Here is a 22,479-nt window from a genome sequence, read left to right on the forward strand (position 1 = left end):
CCCCAGCCCCCAGGGGCTAAACAAGTAAGATACAAATAAACATTAAAAATAAAAAAACAATTAAAAACAATTAAACCAAGATAAAATAAATAGCAGCAGATTAAAAGCACGCAGTAAAAGACATAATTTTTAAAAGCCGCCCCTATAAGGCCTCGAAGGCTTTCCTGAATAAAAAAAAGTCTTCATGGCTGGTTCAGCACAAGTTCAATGGTTTTGCACTTTGCAAGCAAAGAGACCCACAAGATGCTCAAGGCAAACTTCATCTGCTTGGCTCCCCACTTCCCCCAGCCTGGTTGTAATATGCACCATTTTTTTTTTAATTGTGCAGGGGGTCGTCTGTTCACTTAATGACAGATTTGCTTAACAGGGATTTGAGAATGTATTCCTATCATAAACAACACACGTCTGTACATAGCAAACAGCTGAACAGCTTTTATACAATCGGAAATGGGTTTATGCTGATGGATCCTAAGATCCATCAGCCAACATGTAGAATTGGATTGGGCCATAATGACTTCATGCTTCCATGTTATTGCACATGAATACCCAATTCTGTGGAACGTTTTTGTCCTTGTTGTTTGTTTTGTATTTTTTTTTATAGAGGAGCATTCAACCAACCCTTCCCTTTTAGTCTATAGCAGTTCAGACACAGATTTACCACCTCATTGAGAACTAGGGCTATGTTGCATTGCATTGCGTTAGTACACACAGAAGTCACGTTCTTTGTACGTTTTGACTAATAAGTGTCAGTTGATACATTTGCCAACCTCTATTGGTGTATGCTTCTTTTGGTTTCTCTTTCCTACTGTCCATCCATTTATTATTTGCCTGGTATGATTGTCAAGTGTATCAGATTATAGATCATGCGCAGTCTGGAAGAATACGGATAAATCAAGAGTTATTGGGCAGGATGGGAACAATAATGATGTGGTTTCAGCATTTTTAAGTTAGAAAGGGGGGTACAAATTTACTGAATAAGGCCCCAATCCTATCCCCTGCCTTGTTATAGCATGCAGATCCTATCCTGTCTTTCCCAGATCACATAGCTCCTTTTCTCACCTCAGACTTACATCAGCAAAATGGCTGGCATAGGTCTATAGAGACCCATAGGCATTTGGGTAACCTACCAAGAGTAAGTACAAAATATAAATAAGCTGGCTGTTTGATCACCCACTACTACTACTACCATCACCATTGACTACACTGTGCACTCCATCAGTTTGGGTGGATAGGCGCAAAAAGTAGGGGATGGGATTGGGCAGTAAATCTAGATTTACAACACAATCCTATGCATATCCTACTTAAAATCACAGTAGATTAAACCTGAATCTCAAACCACTTAGCTGAAATGCTACAGCAGCTTTTTAAGTTCAGTTGCTGAGTAGTCAGTATTGAGTTCCACAGCAAATTTAAGTGGCTCTCAACTCTAATGAAATATTGCTAACATACTGACAAAGATGGAGAGCTATTTTCAAGACATATGAATACTAGGAATAAAAAATGATCACTGACACTTTTTAAAATAATCACTACAGTATTTATTCTTTAATGTGTTTAATGAATAATGGACAGAAAGGCTGGTGTATAACTAGGATTGGGGATAGGTTCCATGGTTCCCAATCCCTGAACAGTAGACGAAAGCATCTTGGTAGGATTTTCTTTTCTTTATCCTTTTCTCTTTATTAGCTGATCTCTTTGGTTCAGGTCAGGCCTCAGCACAATAATGTAGCATTTAGGGAAGAAAATGCAACCCAGCAACCCAAATGTGGAGGCTAAGAGAGAGAAGATCTCCACAACCACCATAGACTTCCCCCTAGTCCTTTCCAGAGAAGCTGTTGGTCTGATCTTGGAAGCTAAGCAGCATCAGGCCTGGTTAGTACTTGGATGGGAGACCGCATGGGAATACTGCATGCTGTAGGCTTATACCATAGTCTTTCGAGACTGAAGGTTGCCAACCACCAGTGCTCAGATAGGTTGGCACAAAGGATAACCAAACACTGCAGAAGACCAGCATGCTGAAAGTGATGAACTTGGCTTCATTGAAGCTGTCGGGGAGATTCCTGGCCAGGAAAGCCACAGTATAGCTCACAATAGCCAGCAGCCCCATGTAGCCCAGGACACAGTAGAACATTGTCACAGACCCCTCGTTACATTCCAGTACCGTTTCTTCAACCACTGAGTGGTAGTCAATGTCTGGGAAAGGGGGAGATGTTGCCAGCCACAGAACACAAAGGCCTACTTGGATAAGAGAGCAGCCAAGAACAATGGAAATTGCCATTTTCTTCCCTACCCATTTTCTCATACTACTTCCTGGTTTGGTGGCCATGAAAGCCAGAACAACCATGATAGTTTTGGCCAACACACAAGATACAGCCACTGAAAAGACAATACCAAAGGCAATTTGTCGGAAGAGACACATCAGCTTGTCTGGCTGCCCAATGAAGAGTAAGGCACAAAGGAAGCAGAGCAGGAGGGAGATGAGGAGAGTGTAGGTGAGGTTCTGGTTGTTGGCTTTGACGATGGGAGTGCTGTGATGCTTCATAAACATTCCTAGCACCAGAGCTGTGATCCAAGCAAATAAAACAGATGAAATGGCTAAAGTCATCCCCAAAGGTTCTTCATAAGTCAAGAATGTTATTGCCTTGGGAATGCACTGGCTCTGTTCTTGGTTTGGATAGTGATCTTTTTGACACGTGGTGCAGGAATCCATGTCTGAAAAGAGACGGGTCACTGCCAACCACTTCACCAAATAGATCTTTCCGTCATAATTATTTTATGCTTGACCAGATATACTAAAGCCAGTCAGATCTTGATAAGGACATATTCCACCTGTCTGGCCAGCCACCTTCCCTTCAGGACATGGGACACAATCATAGCAGCAAAATGGCTCATCTTCCTTCTTTTTCTTATGGGAACCAGGACTGCAGTTGTCATTACAGAGAGAAAGGGGTGTCACCTGGCCATAGAAATGATAGAGGGGATATTTGTACTCAGCAAAGATGTTTTAAACACAATTTTCAAAGATAAAAGAATTGGAACGTGAAATAGATGTGATTGCTATTTCTTGTTATCCTCCGATTGTTTTAACATTTCACTTTTTGAATGACATTAAACCTCAGTGGTTATGGCATTTTAATGTTTTCCTCCCAAATGATAATAATCATGATTATGACAGTTCCGACATCAGTGGTGGGGGGCAAGAAGAACCATAGCCCTTTCTTGGGATTCAGTCTTACCACTGTTGGGCAGTGGAGGAAGCTGGATGCAGAAAACCCCTTCCTTACCCAGACCTCTGAGGCCAGGTCTGCCCTAGAGGGGTCATAACCTAGCATATTACCCTCTGGCAAGCCCTGAGTGGCCCCTTCCAGCATGGGCACTAACTTCCTGCTCTTGTTTTTTTGGTGGACAGACCCACAATGGACATTAATCCAATGTATAGAGAAGGGGAAAAAAGTAGAAACCAATAATAAGAACTAATTCCCATATTTCGTAAACAAAAACTTGATGTTATGGGGTGTTGTGTTCTTTTCCACTGTTTTCCATCTGTAATTCCTGCGAACTTTCTATTGTGTAACATATAAAGCAGAACTGATTCCTATATGATATGTTTCAATAGATAGTGCAATCAGAACACATATCTGCACATTTCAATGTGCAGACATATAACCCAAAAAATATATTATTGAGCTAGAGATGGTTGAAACATGTTATCAAAGAGCCTACAATCTGAGTAAAATATGTCTCCATTACAGCATCATCCCACCTGGTTAAATCTTCTGTGCCACACAATGGCATCCTCATCAATGTTGAAATCTTTGCCCGGAAGAGTCCAGGGATCCATCTTTCCAACATTCACTCTAAGAAAGGACTTGTTTGGGAAAGTGACCACATTGGTAATATCAAACCCCATCATAAATTCCCCTTTCTCATTTAATTGTATGGTTTCTCCAACACTGTTGTTAAATGATATGGTCCTCAGAAAGCCATGGAGCTAGGTTGGAAAGACAAAATGAAAAATTAGGACAAAAATCCTAGGTACCACTTTCAGTTGAATGTTACAAGATCTTCCCTTGACAGATGGAGAGTGATACAGGATATGTACAGGATGTGATACAGAAGAGAATGAGTCTATAAAGCACTTATTTTAGAGGGGAAAAAAAGTGGTTTATGCAAGTGTTACTCATTTTGTAGAAAGAGAGAAACTCTGAATCAGTAAAAATGCTGCCTTTTTATCCTCCAGCTATAGGAAATGGTGTCAAAACCTGAATCAGATAAATGTCACTTTCTGAGAATATATTAACAGTAAAGAAGTACATTCAAATCCTATGGCGCTGCAGGCAGATGTTGCTAGACTTCATTATAGTATGTCACTTTAATATTAGGGACAATGGCAGTGTTCTGCATACACCAAGGTACTGAGCGCCCATTCCTTACAATTTATTTATTTAAAGTCTTTTTATATAGCTTTTCTTAAAATGTGGTGTACAACAAAACATAAATACATTAACAGTAAAACAAAATATTAAAATGAAAACCATTGCAACCATTACAACAATTTTTTTAAAAAATAGCAACAATAAAAGAGGAGATAACGAATAAAATAATGTATAGCAGCATAAAAGTTAAGGGGTCACTAAGGAGTACCTCCCTCCCAAAAGGTCAGGCAAAACGGATGGGTCTTCAAACCCCACCAGAAACCATATACCAAAGAAGCTACTCTCAGAACTTCTGGCAGCTGGTCCCAGAGGTGTGGTGACACAACCAAGAAGGCCCGACACTTTGGCGCCATCCCCCTGGCTTTGTATGGTATGGTATCCTGAGAAAGGCTCTTTCTAATGACCACAAGGGATGTGCAGGAATATATGGGGGAAAGCGGTGTTTGAGGTATCCTAATCCTATGCTGTATACGGCTTTAAAGGTCATCACTCACACCTTGAATTGGGCTTGGAAAGGAATGGTTGGCCAGTATGGCCACCGGAGTAATGGCACAGCAGAATCCACATGTCAAGCTGCAGTGACCAACTAAGCTGCTACATTCTGCATTAACTGAAACTCCTGAAGCGTTTTCAGGGGCAGCCTCATGTAGAGTGCATTATAGTAGTCTAACCAAGACATCACTAGGGCATGGACCACCATTGCCAGATCCGACTGACAAAAAGTAGATTCTCTTTTTTGCCAAAATATAGTATCTTCCATGCTTTGATGTTCCGATACTCAAACCTCCCTCTGTCTACTGTTAATCTGAATTTAACTTTGGATGAGGAGAGGGCATGTAGAGCATATGCCACAGCATAGACAGCATTGTAGATACTGTAGCTGTGGCCAGTCATGCCCATTTCAAAGAAAGGTCCAGGAATGCTCTCCAGTTTCTCTTGCCCTGTGCAGGTCTCCTCATCATCCATATCAGAACTGGGATTTGGAAACAAACAGCCAAATGCTTGCTCCCAGAATTTGTGGATGAAACCATCTCCTTTTGCCAAGTGAGGGTTTACACTCTGAAGAAAATGTTGGAATCCTGGCACAGCACGTGAATGAACTGTGAAGGCCAAAGCACCTTGGAAGGTTTCAATATTCCAATCCCTCTGCATGGGCACTGATGAAATGTCTAATGGGGCTGCCATAATCCACACTTTGCCATATACTATCTCATAGTCATTTTCTCCTTGGCTCAGCAACCATCTCAAACATGTCATAGTTTGGGTTTCTCCATGGACAATAACAGCATTGGCTTTACTTTGCATCACAACAAAGAATGTCTCCTTCCAGCTTTGTTGCGCACTGAAGAAGTCATCAAAAAGACCGAATGTGGCAATTCTTTCTGTGAAGGCAGCACAAATTCTACTCTGAGAAAGTATGGGTAATAGGTTCTTCAGGAAAAGTTCTCCACTATCATCCTTTAAGGTCATCAGACCCACCCATTTCCATGCAAAGTGCAGAAGTAACTTTACAATCCCATCGTATTGATGGACTTCCTTTGGAACCATCCGGTATAAAGGAAGGAGATGAGACTGGCCACTCAAAGTGGGGGCAAAATCACCATAGCTGAACTGAAAGACAAAAGCCGAAGGTTTTATAAGAATGAATTCCAACTCAGTTTTGAATGCTTTACCATTTTGTTTTACATCTCTGAAATACTAATTGGAAAAAATGAACATTCAACTGGAATTACGGTTCTGAGCTTTCCTGGAAATCGGCAATCTTGCAACCCGAATGAATGTTTTTATATCCTGTGAGGAAGACCGCTGTAACATACTCTGTGTGAGGCTGACATCCATTCTGAAATTGTGAGCGATTTTATAATTTCTGACTTTTAAAATACTCTGGAAATGATGAAACATGAGTGCAAAAGAGTGAGAAAGTTCATCCTTTCATCAGCAAGTCAGATAATGCATATATTCTTCATAAAAGCAATCTGACCAACAGAGTAACAACAATGGACAGCCTGATTCAATGTTGCCTCAGTGCCGGAACTGCAGGGAGTGTCACAAATGTGCCATAAACCATTTTGCACCACCCAGGGAGTAAATTGTGCTGGAAGGGAGGCCTATGCATCCCTATTGACACCGCAACGGGAGCCCTGCTAGCAGTGGAGTGCAGGTAAGTGCCGAGTGGCACAAGGGTGTGGGGAGGGCGGTGGAAGGGCATGGAGGATGGGTGGAGGGAGGGCTGAGAGAGAAACAGGTCAGAGAGGGGGAGGGGTGAGACTGGCGGTGGACTCCTCCTCCAGTTCCAAACCACCTGGTTTGAAAACCCAGCATGGGGCTTCTTGTGTTTGCAGCAGCAAAATAGCTGGCCCAGAGTTGAGAAGCCCCATTGAGCAGGCTGGGCTTTACTGGGGGTAAGGGAATGAATGTTCCCTTACCCCGTGGAGACCTCCAGCCTGCTCCATTCCAGCACAGGATGCAGCAGTAACCATTTAGAGCCAGTGCTCATGTGCCGGATAGGATTGGGCCATCTGTTTTGGAAAATAAGACTCTTTTTAGTATCCATTTAAAATAACAATGTGCCTTTGGTTTATGGTATGCCACAAGGTTTCCTCTTGCCCCCACACCATTTAGCATATGGAAGAAACAACCAGTTGAAGTCATTTCAAAGTGTGGGCTGGTGTTTCATAGTATGTAGACTGCGCACAGCTCAACCTTTGCTTTCCAAAGCTGACCCTTGAGGAATGGCAAATCAGGGAAAACAAACTGAAGCTCACACAGAAGTTATGTTAGTGTCAGTCATAGTTTACTCTGAACGTGCAAAAATATATCACAACATACATTTCCAGGAAGGTGAAAGAAATGTTATCACTGCCTCTGATTTCTGAAATCACCCTCTATCTGTGGCAGCTTGTATTGGTCCAAAATGGCGGACAAATGGTGTGAGGTTTCAGAACCCAGTCCCCCAATGACTGTGATCAGGTTGTTCTGACTGTCACATTTATAGTTGGGGACAAACCTATGTTGTGTGGAGAAAAATTCCATTGCAGTGTGATAGACTCTCTTTGGACTGAAACAGATTTCAGACACATGGAATCCCAATGAGACATTGGATAAGATCTTGGGGTTTTCATTTATTTCATCAACTGCAAATGCCAAGGCCAAAACTTGCTGGTAATTCTTTGTGACTATCCTGCAGTAACAACAACAAAAAAACAACACATATTGTTTCACAGAATTGATGCATCAGTTTCTGAAGTACTTCACTCTTGGATCTGCTACACTTCCCATCATCCTTCTACCAAGTTCTGTCATAGAAACTGTAACACGCTTCTGCCATGTTTTAATCACATTCATGCTATTTTACATAATATCATTTGATTTCTAATCTTGTGCACAGAGATGATTCAAAAGGAGCATGGATTACATAACAGCTTGAAAATGAATCATAAAGGTAGAAACTGTTTCAATCAGAGAGCAATGTTAAGAAGAAAGACAAGGATATATTTTAGCAAGGGGGAGGGTGGCAGACCGAAAAGAGGAGGACTCCCAAGATTGGATACTAAGCAAAGTACCTAATAAAATTCTGCCTAATGAAAAATCTTATCAAATATCACAAAGGAAGGTGTTTTGGTGGACATGGTGCTGTAGAAGATGTTACAGTGACTGTGAAATAGCAAAACCCATAATAATAGGAGCAAAATGGGGGGGGGGAGAATAGATATACTTCAGTAGATAATCAAAGATGGGATGGAGAGGAATGGAAAAACTGGGAATGATGGAAATTCAAATTGCATGATAGAGAGGAATGTAAACAAAAACACAATAAGAAAAAAAATCTAAGAATACAATCTTAATAGTCAATTAATATTTTTAACAAGTTATCAACCATAGGTCAATAGGAATGTGATACAAAAAGAACTTACGTGGGATAGTCAAAATAAGGAATAGGGTATGTATTAAAAGACAATGGATCAGAGAATACCAAAGTCTGAGATGCAGTCCCACCAATCATGAAGTGCCCAGCTTTATGATATTTATAAAGAATATTGAGGGGGTCACGGACCCCACAATTAACAATCTCTTCCTGGAGCTCAGTGTAAGAAATCAGCTGCAAGAACAGAAGCAGTTGCAACATCAGTACCCTCATTTTGATCCTATCTTCATGCAGATCCCACTTTTTTGACCTCCAACTATATGATCATTGATCTAACAGCCTGTTGTGAAAGACAGTTGTCCCTGCTGGTACCATTTATGGAACTCTTGCCTTTCACCCTCCCCTCCAAAGCAGACAATTATCAGAAATTGGAGTGATGGAACTCTGTCATTCACGCTCCAGTTCTTCTGAATGTCAAAACTGATGCTCAAAACTTATTTTGGCCCTGATTAGTGTGTTGATATGCACCTGAAAGTCCATAAGGGACGCTGATGAAAATGAGAATTACAGGGCTTATATAAGTGAGGAGTCCAGACTTAACCCTGTTGACGATTATAGGGTATATTTCTTGGACTGACAAGGGATATAAATAATTACCCCTCCAGAAAATGGGCCTTTAGTGTATGGAAATGCATCTCTCTCTCTCTCTCTCTCTCTCTCTCTCTCGTTCACACACACACACACACACACACACACACACACACACACACTTTTCCAACTGCCTCTTTTAACTGCTCTTTCTGAACATGCCAACTGCCCCTCCAACTGCTTTTCCCCAACCACCATTCCACCACACAAAGTTCTCCTTTCCTTGAATCTCTCCCTGTTCCTCACAATCTTTCCTTGCCTCCTCAGTGTGCAACATCAGTGCTGTCCCCCACTGTTCCTTGATGCCATAGTAGACAGTGTGTCAAGCATTGTCATGATAAGAAAACACAATTTATTGTAGAGACAGTGGAAAATTTCTGAGGGAGTTAATCTGATAGAATATAAATGAAAAATCCATCTCCGTTCAACTAAGTTTTCAGTTTTGCTTTACTCTTGACATCGCTCTTTACTCAAAAGCGTGATGGAAGGATCTTCATGAATTGAGTTCACTATGGGGCTTACTCCCATGAAAGTGCTATCAAATTTCAGCCTCTCTGGTCAATCATGTGCTATCTAGCACAGGTGGAATGGGCATGTGTGCTGTCACAAGCATGTCATAAGTCATGTTGTGGCAATGTGGTAGCCTGTGGAACCAGTGGCAAGGTCTGTACCCATATGCTGCTGCCACTAAGAGGTCTGTAGGTATGTTGTCTGCTGAGCAGCAGGTGGGCAGGGGGAGGGTGGAATGCAGGTAAGAGGAAGAGTTATGGGACATGGGGAATTGGGAAAAGACATTTCAGGTCTGGGTGGGGCAGGGACAGTGGCCATGGCTACTGCCAAATCCTAACCCCCCCCCCCCCCCCCACAGGTCTGAAAGCCTGAAATGAGGTGGCTGGGATTTATGCCAGCAATATCGCTGGCATGGATCCAAGTAGCCCCAAATAGGCTGCTGGGGCTTTACCCTGGGTAAGGGGACAAATGTCCCCTTCCCCCAAGGAGAACTCCAGCAGCCTTTAATCCCACACTGGGTGCAGCAGAAGCTGCACTGGCCCTGCTGGATCGCAGTGTGGGTCTGTCATCAGGTTTGGGTTGCCCGCCTCTGATGGGCTAGCTAAAAGACAGGGAAAGCTGTCAAATGCGAGGTGCGAATGAAAGCAGAGACATTCTGAATCCTCATCAAGCAGCACAGTTGCTTTGCTGCACTATTTACAATTCTGTAAGTTCAGTTACATAGAAGTCCATGTTCTATCAGTTCTCCAGCAAATTCTCATGGCTCTCAATTTCAATCAAAATATTGCTGAAGCAGTGAAAGAAATGAAGGACTATTTTTGAGACATAGGGATACTTAGAAAAAAAATAAAATTAAGGGATCACGTGGGAGAGTCAAAGCTACAGGACGTTGGAATTTGGAGCTCCGGTAACTGTATATTGTTTTAATCTTCCCTGCCAAATTTTTTGTCCCATTTTTGATTGCTCATGAACTAAGGAACTCCTTCGCAGCATTTTTCTGCTTCTACAGACTTCAAGTGTCCAAGTTTAATATGTCTCGACCTTGAGATTGTATATCGTCAGTTTGTAGTTATCTGGCCGCCATTTCCTTGTGCAGAGCTCAGTTGTTTTTATAACTACGGCTAATTAATCTATCCAAATGAGGCGTAAAAGAGTTCTTTCCCCGCCAAGTCCTGACCTTGAGTCATTATTACCTTCTCTGAAACAAACTAAATTAGAGAAGTTTCTGTCCTCCTACAATTCTATTCCTAAAGAACTTTCTCTGAGCCAGTCGCCTCTGCAAGAGTGTTTCCAGCCTGTGTCTCCCCCTTTGAAAGAACAACCTCTGCTGGAAACTCAGCAGTCATCTCAGACTGAGGAGAGTGCTCAAATGGTTGACGGAAAGCCTTGTGAATTATCCATGATGCTTGAGGAATACTCTCAACTGATGGCCCAGACAGTATCATCTATATTTTCTCCGATTTCCCATATATTGAGCCTCTTAAAGGAGCAACACCAAATAATTTCTAAGTTATCAAACCTTCTTGTTAATACTTTCTCTCAATCTGCATTGGAGATGAGTCATCCTACTTTAGCCTCAACGTCTCATTCCAAGCTTGTCTCTGCAATCTTGATGGATCATTCAGGCCAACTTGTTTATCAAGCTTCTGCAGCTGTGCTATCCGATCTTCTGGCACCCAGGAGACACCCAGTCTGGTCCAAAATCCATTCGGCCAGAAGACATCTAGCCACCTTACTTAAAATTCCTGTTTTTAAGGTGGATTTACAGAATTTAGTTCAACTACCTTCTGTTCGTCGCCCTTTCCGTCTCCTCCTGGAATTTCATTCTACATATATTCTGAGACTCTTATTTGCTACCACCAGTTCTTTCCAGGAAGTAGGCATATCTGCCCATCGTTATTTTCGTGATACCATCATAACCAAACTTGCTCCAACCAAAACTTATTTCCAAGGAGGAAACATGGATGTTCCTGCGTCAGTACAGTCTCCCTGCTTGGCAAAGAATTGTTCCTCTCCTATTTCCCTTTTGGATTGTTCTTTGTCTGCTTCCAAATTATTTCCCTTCCCTTGCCCTCTGGAGGCTGCTAAACTAGAAACTGTATCCTCAAGGAAAAAAATTGTTGTCAAATTTTTCTGCAGGGTCGAATGATCCTTGTTTTAGTCAGCCTTCTCCTATGCCTATTATGTTGAATTTAGAAATCTCTACTGATACTCTGATTCCAAATGATGTTTTGTCTTCCCCAGTTGTTCCCCCTAATTCTAATCCTATGCCCCTTTCACATACATCCCTTTTCCCCACTTCTATTATTAAGAAAAGCACTTTATCTGATTCTTTTCGTTTAATCGATGCTACTTCTCAATATCCCCGCCTCTAAATTTTGATTTTATTGGTCCTAGTATGCAAAAAAACAATGTGATTAACAAATTTACATCTGGACCCCCTTTAGACACCCAGAACCATTCCCTTATTCCAACTACAACTCAGCTAGAGGTTTCTCACCACCCTCAAGCTTCCTCTAATAGTCATACTGCTCTTCTCTCTCCCTGTTGACTAACTGATGGTTGTTCCCCTCCTTCGCAAAATGCCATGACTATTACTTTGATTTCATGGAACATTTCGGGGTAGTCCAGAAAAGCTTCAGATAAAGCTTTTGAGATGTGGTGACCAGAACTGGACACAATACTCCAGGTGTGGCCTTACCATCAATCTGTACAACGGCATTATAATATTAGCTGTTTTGTTCTCAATACCTTTTCTAATGATCCCAAGCATAGAATTGGCCTTCTTTACAATCAATCAATCAATCAATCAATCAATCAATCAATCAATCAATCAATCAATCAATCAATCAATAGTACCTTTATTGGCATTTAAGTGGGTAAACGAGATTACAACAATCACTAAAAGATAAACATAATAGGAAAGGGAAATGGGAAATAATTCAAAAGAAGAGGGAAGTTTTCCCTACTTTTTATTTTTTAGGAAGCGGGGATATTTTAATAATTTGGGATAAAAAACTGGCAACTGCTGTGGTAATGTTAGCCTGGTTGTCACTTAGCGAAACAAAGAGGGGGTCAACGAATGGGCCGGTGCGATGCCATAAAAAGGGATCCAAATACAGCTTTCGAAGTAAACAATGCGCTGGACAATGAATCAGGATATGCTCAAGTGTATCCGGTTTGAGGTGACAGAACGAGCATAATCTGCAGTTCCGAGGAATATGGAAAAATCTGCCAAAATGATACGAGGAGGGAAAAATATTAAAAAGCGTGAGCATAAAAGCCCTTCTAAGGGAGGGGTTTATTAAGGTATCAAAATAATTAGATGGCTGACCTGGTAGAGGGCAGAGACCAAAAGAAAGAGGGGAACATACTGGGTTAAGATCAGCAAAAAGAGAGGTAAATTCAGCTTCCCAGAGCCTGGTTTGGATTAACTTCAGCTATTATCTGAAAACTTTTGATTTAATTTTACTTCAGGAGACATGGTCTTTGTCTTCCCCGACCATTCCAGGTTATGCCCCTTATCATTTACCTGCTTACAAAAACAATATTTTGGGACGCCCACGTGTTGGACTTTGTTGTTTTGTAAAGCTATCATTACCTTTTTCCTTTTCCCATATACCGATTCAATCCTTATACTTTCAAATTTTTCTTCTGCAGATCAACTTTTATAAAAATTTTGTTGTTTAATGTGTATATCCCCCCTGCTGCTATTACTCCCTCCAATCTATGGGAATCTCTTGAAAAAATTATAGAAGATAATCTAAAAGCTTTTCCTTCTGCTTTGTTGATAATAACAGGGGACCTCAATACTAGAATAGGCCCCAGTAATACTGCGCTAGTCCAACATATGAATTGGTTTACGGATGACCAAATCCCTCCTTGGTTTTATCTTCCAAGGGCTTCCAAAGATTCAACCTTTAATAGTTATGCTGCTTCCTTTATTGATTTATGTGCTTCTGCTAATGTAGTTATATTAAATGGCTCTAGAGGTAACGATACCCCAGGAGAGTTTACCCATTTTTCAGTGAGAGGCCTGAGCGTTATTGATTATGCCCTTGTTTCCCCTGATCTCTTACCATTTCTCTCTGACTTCTCATTGGGCCATCGTTCTGAGGGAGATCATCTTCCACTTTTATTAACACTTTCTTTTCCCTATGATGTTTCCCACTCTTCTCCACTTTCTCCTAACCCCAGTCAATCTTATAAATGGTCTTCTATCTCACAACATGCTTTCTCCCAGTGGACTTGTCACTCGGAGACTACTGTTCTTATCAGTAACGTTCTTTTTCCTTCTTCTTCATCCTCAGCTATAAGAGACTACAATTCTTTTATTGATTCTCTAGTTAATTTTCTTAGCTCGTCTAGTCCCTCCCAGCCATCAAGGGCTCCTTTTAACCACAATTCTCGGTTTGATGCTGATTGTTGGCAACTAAAAAAACTAATATGCTCCCTCTTTTTTTTATTCGTTCTTATTCAATTCCATCATTTTTAAGAGACTACTTTCATTTACGCAGAACATGCCATGATTTATTTGATGAGAAAAGACATCAGTATGCCCTACATAAGTGGGATCAATTACACTCTGCAATTATTTCCCATAATCAAAAGGCCTTTTGGTCTTTAGTTTCCAGATCAACCCGTTCAATTTCAAATTTGCTTCCATCTATCTCTACAGTCACTTGGGTTGACTTTTTTTTTCAAAAAAATTCTCATCTCTGACCCCAATACAACCCTCCAATAATATTCCACAGGATCTTTTGGAATGGCCTCCAGTTTCCCCTAATGAAATACATGAGTTAATTCTCTCTCTAAAACCTGGTAAAGCTCCTGGGCCTGACAACATTTTGAATGAGACTCTGACCGATAATCCCAAATGGTGGGCAGAACCACTTGCATCTCTTTTTACCTTGGTTAATGCCACCGGTCATTTTCCTGATGCCTGGTTGACATCCACTCTTATTCCAGTTTATAAAAAAGGTGATCCTTCATTACCCTCAAATTATCGCCCAATAAGTCTTTTGTCAAATATTGGAAAATTGTACTCAAAGTATCTTTTAACAAAACTCTCTTCCTGGGCAATTTCTAAAAACCTCCCCAGAAAGGAACAGATTGGTTTTCGGACAGGAGCTTCTACCCTTGACCATATTTTTACATTGACTTATCTAGCAGAGAAGTATTTTATTCATAATAAAGCTAAACTATTTGCTGCATTTGTTGATCTCCAAGGGGCTTTTGACTCTGTAAATAGAGCCCTCCTATGGTCCAAACTACTTAAATGGGGAATAGACCTGCGTTTATTATTCCTGCTATGCCAATTACACTCCCAGAATTTTTGTCAGGTCCGGATACCAAATTCCAATACTCTCACTGACAGATTCCCTATTTACAATGGTGTCCGCCAGGGATATATCCTTGCTCCTTTATTATTTAATTTATTTCTATCTGATTTACCTTCTTTTCTTTTTTCTTCTTCCCATTCTACTCCGGTTCTAAATGGGGTCCCTGTCTCTACTCTTTTATATGCAGATGATGCAGTACTATTTTCCTTAACTAAATCTGGACTTCGCTGTATTTTAGCTACATTTCAGGAGTACTGTAAACTTAATGACCTAACAATTAATTCAAATAAAACCCAAATTATGGTATTTTCTCGCACTTGGTCCCCTACAACATGGACGATAGGTCCCAATATATACAAACAAGTCCAGTCTTATAAATATTTGGGTCTTATATTTCATTATAAACCCTCCTGGTCTTTTCACAAGAAAGCTATCACTTCGTCTCTCTCACCCCAACTCAAAGCAATTTCAAAATTTTTTCATAATGAAGGTAACCAGTATGTCCCCATCGCTATTCAGATTTTTCAGTCCAAAATTGTCTCCCATTTGTTTTACGGTGCCCCAATATGGATCAAAGTAATCAACAAGGATATTGATCAGATAGCAGCATCTTTTTTTGCAGAATTTTAGGTATCCCAAACTTAATTCGTGTTTCCACAATTATCCTAGAATTAGGTACTCATCTTCCAACAACTACAGCCTGGTTACTTACTTTTAATTATTGGCTTAAACTGTTTTTAAATTCTCATTCTGGTTCCCTTTTACACGATTTGTTAAGAGACTCTTATTTCTCTTCTTGGTTTCGTTTGATAGACAATAAACTTGCTTCTCTTGATCTTCCATTAGAATCCCTGGCAGATATGAGTCTTCCAAGAGCATATTCATTGATAAAAGACAAGCTCCTATCATCCGAATTCAATTATTTAAGTAATAACCTCAATCCTACTTGTTCCCCTCTTTCTCTTGGTTTAGCCCCATCTTTTGATCATGCACCTAACTATTTTCATACGTTAACCAACTCGTTACATAGACGAGCCTTTATGTTAGCTTGCTTCAACATCTTCCCCTCGGCAGTTCATTCTGGCCGCTTTCTTAATATTCCACGGGAGAAAAGGCTCTGTCCCTTCTGTCACAAGTCTCCTGATTTTTTGTTTCACATTCTCTTTCTTTGTCCAGTTCACCTCGATATTTGTAATCATTACCTTACTTCTTGGATTCCTTCTGATCTCTCCCCCTCTGATATTACTCTCTCCAAGTTCATGAGAGATGGTTGTGTTTCTCTGACTGCAGCTGTTGCTGGTTATCTATCCGAGATCCTTAAAGTAATGTTGTCAGAATTTAAATAACTTTGGTATTTTGCTCTAAATTGTTGAGTTGTTATGCAAATTGTTATGTCAATTTGTAAATTTTGATTGCAAATCGTGTTTGATATGCCAATAAAGGTCTCAGAAATAAATAAATAAATAAATAAATAAATAAATAAATAAATAAATAAAATTAAAAAATGATTTTGACTCATTGGGTGCAATCCTAGCCCCTTATGCCAGTACTTTCCAGCACTGACTTAAGGGCAATGCAGCTCTGAAGTAAGGGAACCAACATTTCCTTGCTTTGAGGAGGCCTCCATGAGTGACACCCAACTGCAGGATGCAGCACACCTACCATTGGCACCACTATGCCAGTGCTGGTAAATACTGACATAAGAGGTTTGGATTGTGTCCTTACTAGTATATTGAAGTGAACGAATATAGGGAAGTGGGTTTGCAGCTTAGTTCAAGGGATAGGATTCAAGAATGCCCATGTCACTGGACAATAGAAACAAAACTTAATTGAAGTATTCAATTTTTCTAATTAAATTTTCTCTTTATCAGCTGATCTTTTTTGTTCAGTTCAGGCCTCAGCACAATAATATAGCATTTAGGGAAAAAGATGCAACTCAGCAGTCCAAATGTGGAGGCTAAGATTGAGAAGATCTCCACTGCTACCATAGACTTTCCCTTAGTGCTCAAATAGGTCGGCACAAGGATAGCCAAACACTGTAGAAGACCAACATGCTGAAGCTGATGAACTTGGCTTCATTGAAGCTGTCAGGTAGCTTCCTGGCCAGAAAAGTCACAGTAAAGCTAACAAAAGCCAGCAGGCCCATGTAGCCCAAGACACAGTAGAACATTGTCACATATCCCTCATTGCATTCCAGCACCATTTCTTCAACCACTGATTGGAATCAACATCTGGGAATGGGGGAAAAGTTGACAGCCACACAGAGCAAATGCCAGCTTGGATAAGAGAGCAGCCAAGTACAATAGAGGTGGACATTTTCTTCCCCACCCATTTCCTCATGCCGCTTCCTGGTTTGGTGACCATGAAAGCCAGAACAACTGTGATGGTTTTGGCCAACACACAAGATACAATACCAAAGGCAATTTGTCGGAGGAGACACACCATCTTGTCTGGCTGCCCAATGAAGAGTAAGGCACAAAGGAAGCAGAGAAGGAGGGAGATGAGGAGAGTGTAGGTGAGGTTCTGGTTTTTGGCTTTGACGATGGGAGTGCTGTGATGCTTCATAAACGTTCCTAGCACCAGAGCTGTGATCCAAGCAAATAAAGCAGATGAAATGGCTAAAGACATCCCCAAAGGTTCTTCATAAGTCAAGAATGTTATTGCTTTGGGAATGCACTGGCTCTGTTCTTGGTTTGGGTAGTGATCTTTTTGACACGTGGTGCAGGAATCCATGTCTGAAAAGAGAGGAGAAGGTCACTGCAAACCACTTCACCAAATAGATACTTTCCATCATAATTATTTTATCCTTGACCAGATATACTAGAGCCAGTCAGTGATTCCAATACAGGAAGCCCCATTGATATTTAGTTGTACTCACTCCCAGTTCAATGTGTATATGATTACATCTACAAGCTGCAATTCTAAACAGGCTTACAGGAAGTAAGCCCCATTGAATAAAACTACTTCTGAGTAAATATGCACCCACATTCCTTTTTTTATTTGTGCTTTTGCTATACAAATTCTCATGTCTCTATCTGCACATGTTAAATCTATCCCTCTTTATGCATACCAAAATTTTCATTATCAAGTCCAGGAGAGATATGGGGAAAAAAGATCTACCTCCCATTTTGCTAATTTCATGCACCTTCCCTGCATTTGATTCCAGAAACTGAGAAGGGGACAAATCAGTCTCATTCCCAAACTGTGAGCTGTGGCTCCTCAGGAAGCTGCAAAAACCAGCCAGGGGAGCTGCGGAATCCTCGCAAAATACCCGCCACCCTATACAATGTGTAGGATTGTCACCCTAATGGAGAGCTGTGGCCAATGGGAGTTACCAGTCGAAAAAGTTTGGGAACTACTGTGCTGGAGTCAGTCAGATCTTGATAAAGACAAACTCCACCTGTCTGGCCAGCCACCTTCCCTTCAGGACATGGGACACAATCATAGCAGCAAAATGGCTCATCCTCCTTCTTTCTCTTGTGGGAACCACAACGGCAATTGTTATTACAGAGAGAAAGGGGTGTCACCTGACCATAGAAAAGATATATGAGTTGTTAGTACTCAAAAAACAATGAACACACATCTTTGATTTAAAGAAATCAGAGCCTATGAAAAAGATGTAATTTGTATTTCTGATCACGCTCCTATTACATTAATTTTTCACCTCTTAGATGATGTAAAATCACAACTCCCATGGAATTTTAATGTTTCTCTGACATGATTATTTCAAATCAAAATGAAACGGAGGCATGGAGGTTACTCTGCACTGCAGCTTGGAAACAGGGTTCACACTGCAGAAAGTCTGCATTAGTGAACTAAACCCATTCCAAAACCTTTATTGGCATAAGCAAAAATTAAATAAAACATTAAAATACAGTACAGGAAAGTAATCAAGACAATGGCTGTGCTACCGAGAAAAGATCACAACGAAACAGAGATATATCAGGTTAAAGGTTTTAACTTAGCAACTGCAGATAGAAATTCTGCTACCTCACCAGTGGTGGCTACAACCGAATCACTCGAAAGTGCAGATAATGTCTCTGACAAAGAACTTAGAGGAAAAGAAAGTACAGAATGTAAATGAATTTCTCGGAGTAGTTGAAGGGACGGACAACAGAGTAAAATGTGGGCCACTGTGTCCAGCTCCAAAGAGCAAAGGGGACACAATCTTTGTTCCAAGGGGATATTAGAAAATCTGCCAAAATGTACGGCTGATGGAAAGATGTTAAATCTCGCCAACATAAATGCCCTCCTTTTAACAGGATTAATCAACATAGTAAAATAGTTGTGTGGACGGCCAGATGAAGGAAGAAGGCCAAAAAACCGAGGAGAACAGGTAGGATTGAGGTTGGATGAGAGATGAATAAATTCAAGTTCCCATAGTTTGGTCTTAATAACTGAATGGGCTTGATGAAGACTAATGTCCACAAGAGATTCAAGGGACAATCCCAATGATAGAAGTTTGGAATTGATCACTTGAAGCCACTTAGTAAAAAAGGAATATTTTAAAAGATGGTTTAAAAGAGATTCAGGGTGGATATTTAAATGCAGACAAAGCCAGAACTTGAATGTAAGGGACCACACCATAGTAGAGGGAAGGTGGATCCCTAATTTGAGAATGAGAGTGGATAATCTGATTAAATTAGGAACCCCCAAGATCCGTCTGAGGAAAGAGGCTGCAACTTGGTCAAGATCATGATTTGCAGCCTCTATCCAAATGGGAGCACCATACAATAATTGAGAAAGAATTTTAGTTTTAAAAATGTGAAGGGCAGCAGGGACATACTGATTACCACAAGAAAAATAAAAATGTGCAATCGCATTTAAATGAGGTGCAACTGAGGAAATGGCAGATTTCCAGTGAGGTGACCAACTATGGCGAAAATGAAAAAGAATCCCTAGATATTTAAAGGACGGTACTTGTTGGAAAGAAAGGGTACCAATCGTCCAGGGAAACAAAGTCCAAGACTTAGCGAAAACCAAAATTTTGGTTTTTTCAGAGTTAATTATTAAGTTATTGGATAAACAATAATCCAGAAAAGCAAGCAAAGAATGACGCAGGCCAAGTCTGGTAACAAGATGTTAATGTTTCTCTTAAACATTAAGTGAATGAACAATGTTCATGAGAACATTAAGAGAATGAACAATGTTCATGAGAACAATGAGAACAATGTTAATGTTTCTCTTAAATGATTATATCAAATCAGAATATTGTGAAGACAATGAAAGATCAACTGACTTTTGATTTATTGACTGAGAGACGAGCTGTGATGAGGGAATATTATTGCCTCTGCATCTTGTAAGAAAAAACTTGGCGAAATAAGAGGAAACTTTGAAGGGTAAGTTGAAATATTCATTGAGGCAGTTAGCTACCTTCCCTATGCCTCATTCATTGAGGTCCCAATCCTATCCTGTACCATTTATGGCAGTGCAGCTGTGCTGATGAAGCATGCGCTGCATTCAATAGTGGGTGCCATTGGATCAGGAAGCCTGCCAGAGATATTATTTACTTACCTCTGAGTACACCTCCTGGTGGCCTATGATCCACTTTGAAACCACACCAGTTACGTAGCTGGCAAAGGTTCAAGAAGAAAAAAAGTAGGGTGTGCCCCAATCCCAACCTGCCCTGGAGCAGGCAGGCTGGCAGGCATGCCCCACATCCAAGGCAGGGTTGGGGTTGAAAGCAGCTCAGCCTGGGGCAAGGGGAATCACTTCTTCTTACCCCAGGTAAAGCAGCAGCAGCCCAAATGGGGCTACCTGGATCTGCACCACCTAAAGAGTGGCACAGATTTGAGTAGCCCGGAGCTACCTGGGAACAGGGATAGGATGTGGCATAAGTGCCAGTTCCTGGCCCTGCCCCACTTCCCCATGCCCGCCTTCCCCTTGCCCTCCCTCTACCCTGAAATTGCTCCCTCCAAGAACCTAGGCCTCCCCAGATCCCCACGCCAGCCGAGCCTGGCTCTTGTGGATTCACCATTTGCCTTGTGTGAGTGGGTCCCACCTCAGCCTCTGGAGGCCAGCGTACACCCAAGCACTGGCCTCCTTATTGCAAAGTCAGCGTGAGAGTGCTTGACGGCACTTTTGCAACGGCGATGGACCAGCGCAAGGGACTTGCGTCGGCCCAGGGTGCCTTCAGGATTGTGCCCTGGTGCAGCTTCGGAAATGGGAGATAGGATCTGGCAGGTGTTCTGCCACCAGGATCCATCCCCTCCACTCCACTCACCATCCCTCCCCTCCTCTCCCTGCTCTGAAATTTCCCTCTGCTCTCTTTCCACAATATGCACTGATTCTTTACTGATCAGCCCTGGCAGCACTTCCAGGAGCTGCTGCTGCATACGCTGTTTCTCATTTGCAGTAGTGGCTCAGAAACACACAGTGGTAGCACACCTTTTGAGACACCACAAAGGGGCTTGCATTGCTGGAATGTGAGTTCTGACAGTGCAAAGTCTATTGTGTTTGGAGCATTAGGGCCCAATCCTATGGTCCGCACCACGTCTCCGTGGCATGGACCACAGTGGCAAACGTGCCACAAGGCACATTTGCAGGGCTTACCGCCGGGCTTCCGCTGGAGGTGGCTCAGCTCCAGCCGCTGCTGAGCCACCGCCTGGCGGGGGCCCGCGTTCCACACCTCGGCAGTGCCTGCGACCACTGGGCTGCAGAATGGCAAATGGGGTGGAGACGGGGGCATTCCACAGAGGGGGGAAGCCAGTGTGATGTGGGGAGGGGGCAGGGAGGCCGGTGTGACGTGGGGAGGGGGGCATGCCAGAGGCATGCCTGGGGGCGGGCGGGAGGAGGATCCACGGAGCTCTGCTCCACAGGATCCTAGGTGCTCATGGAGGCTGCATGTCTTACACAAGCGCCTTTACTTTAGCGGCGCCCAAAGGGTGCCGCTAATGACAGTAGCCCCATTGCGGGGCTGCCTCCCTTATCCGGGGGAAGGGGACGAACGTCCCCTACTCCCAAAGTGCTTCCAGCGGTAGTGCGGTACCGCCTCCAGTGGTAGCTGGATTCGGCGGCAGCCCTCGTGGTGCCGCTGAATGGGGGCACCCCGGGCAGCTCAGGATTGGGCTGCGTGTTAGGATTGGGCTGTTAGTGAGTTGCAAAAAACTGAACAAAAATCAGTGGCTAAATTTTCAGTAAATATGGAATCAAAAATACTGAGAAACAAGAGTGAGAGTGAGAGCTGGTAGTATTTTTGCACATCAACTGAGCAGACAAAGTATATAGATCATATTTCTCTGGTTAAAGATGATGAAAATATAATGCTACTCCTAACAAAATTCACGTAAGCTTGTGTAAGTTTAATTCTAAATTATGTAGGAGAGTTGTGAACCTAGCATAAGGTCCAACGGGGCAAAAGCCCCAGGGGCCGACTGCTAGGACCCTGCAGAAGCCTCTCTGAGGCTACCAACAGGGGTGGAAACTTCCAATTTTCCAGAAGCACAGTTTATAGTGTCGGGGAATCTCACAGAGGTTTTTTCAGACATGAATGACTGCTCCAAGTGCTCAGAACAACAATATCCAAACAGGGCCAAAGATTCCTGCATTCCCAAGATTGTAAACTTTTTATGTTACGAAGAATCTTTGGGGACAGGTTTAGTCAGACTAGCACTTTCTTTTGCTTTGATCACAACTCTCATACTAGGAATATTTGTAAAGCACCATGACACTCCCATTG

The 22,479-nt window shown here is 41.9% G+C and overlaps 1 protein-coding gene across 1 annotated transcript; it reads right to left on the minus strand.

Annotated features, from left to right (window-relative positions):
• Window positions 1–1,665: 1,665 nt before the first annotated feature.
• On the minus strand, window positions 1,666–21,489 carry LOC136653326 (vomeronasal type-2 receptor 26-like). Its single transcript, XM_066630235.1, has 9 exons — window positions 21,354–21,489; window positions 17,244–17,536; window positions 8,351–8,535; window positions 7,319–7,617; window positions 5,154–5,818; window positions 3,764–3,991; window positions 2,830–2,956; window positions 1,960–2,712; window positions 1,666–1,832 (listed from the first exon to the last, which is right to left on the minus strand). The coding sequence occupies exons 1-9, from the start codon at window positions 21,487–21,489 to the stop codon at window positions 1,666–1,668; spliced, it is 2,853 nt and encodes a 950-aa protein (XP_066486332.1).
• Window positions 21,490–22,479: the final 990 nt, after the last annotated feature.

The sequence above is a fragment of the Tiliqua scincoides genome, chromosome 5 (assembly GCF_035046505.1).
Source record: "Tiliqua scincoides isolate rTilSci1 chromosome 5, rTilSci1.hap2, whole genome shotgun sequence".
Lineage (NCBI taxonomy): Eukaryota > Metazoa > Chordata > Lepidosauria > Squamata > Scincidae > Tiliqua > Tiliqua scincoides.

Excerpts from the sequence above, each read along its gene's own strand:
- LOC136653326 (XM_066630235.1), bottom strand. The coding sequence starts at position 21,489 with ATGCCCCCGTCTCCACCCCATTTGCCATTCTGCAGCCCAGTGGTCGCA. Across the intron at positions 7,618-8,350 it reads CCTTATTTTGACTATCCCAC|GATAGTCACAAAGAATTACC; the intron begins GTAAGTTCTTTT and ends TTGTTACTGCAG. Across the intron at positions 5,819-7,318 it reads CAAGCTGCCACAGATAGAGG|AAAGAATTGCCACATTCGGT; the intron begins GTGATTTCAGAA and ends CTGCCTTCACAG.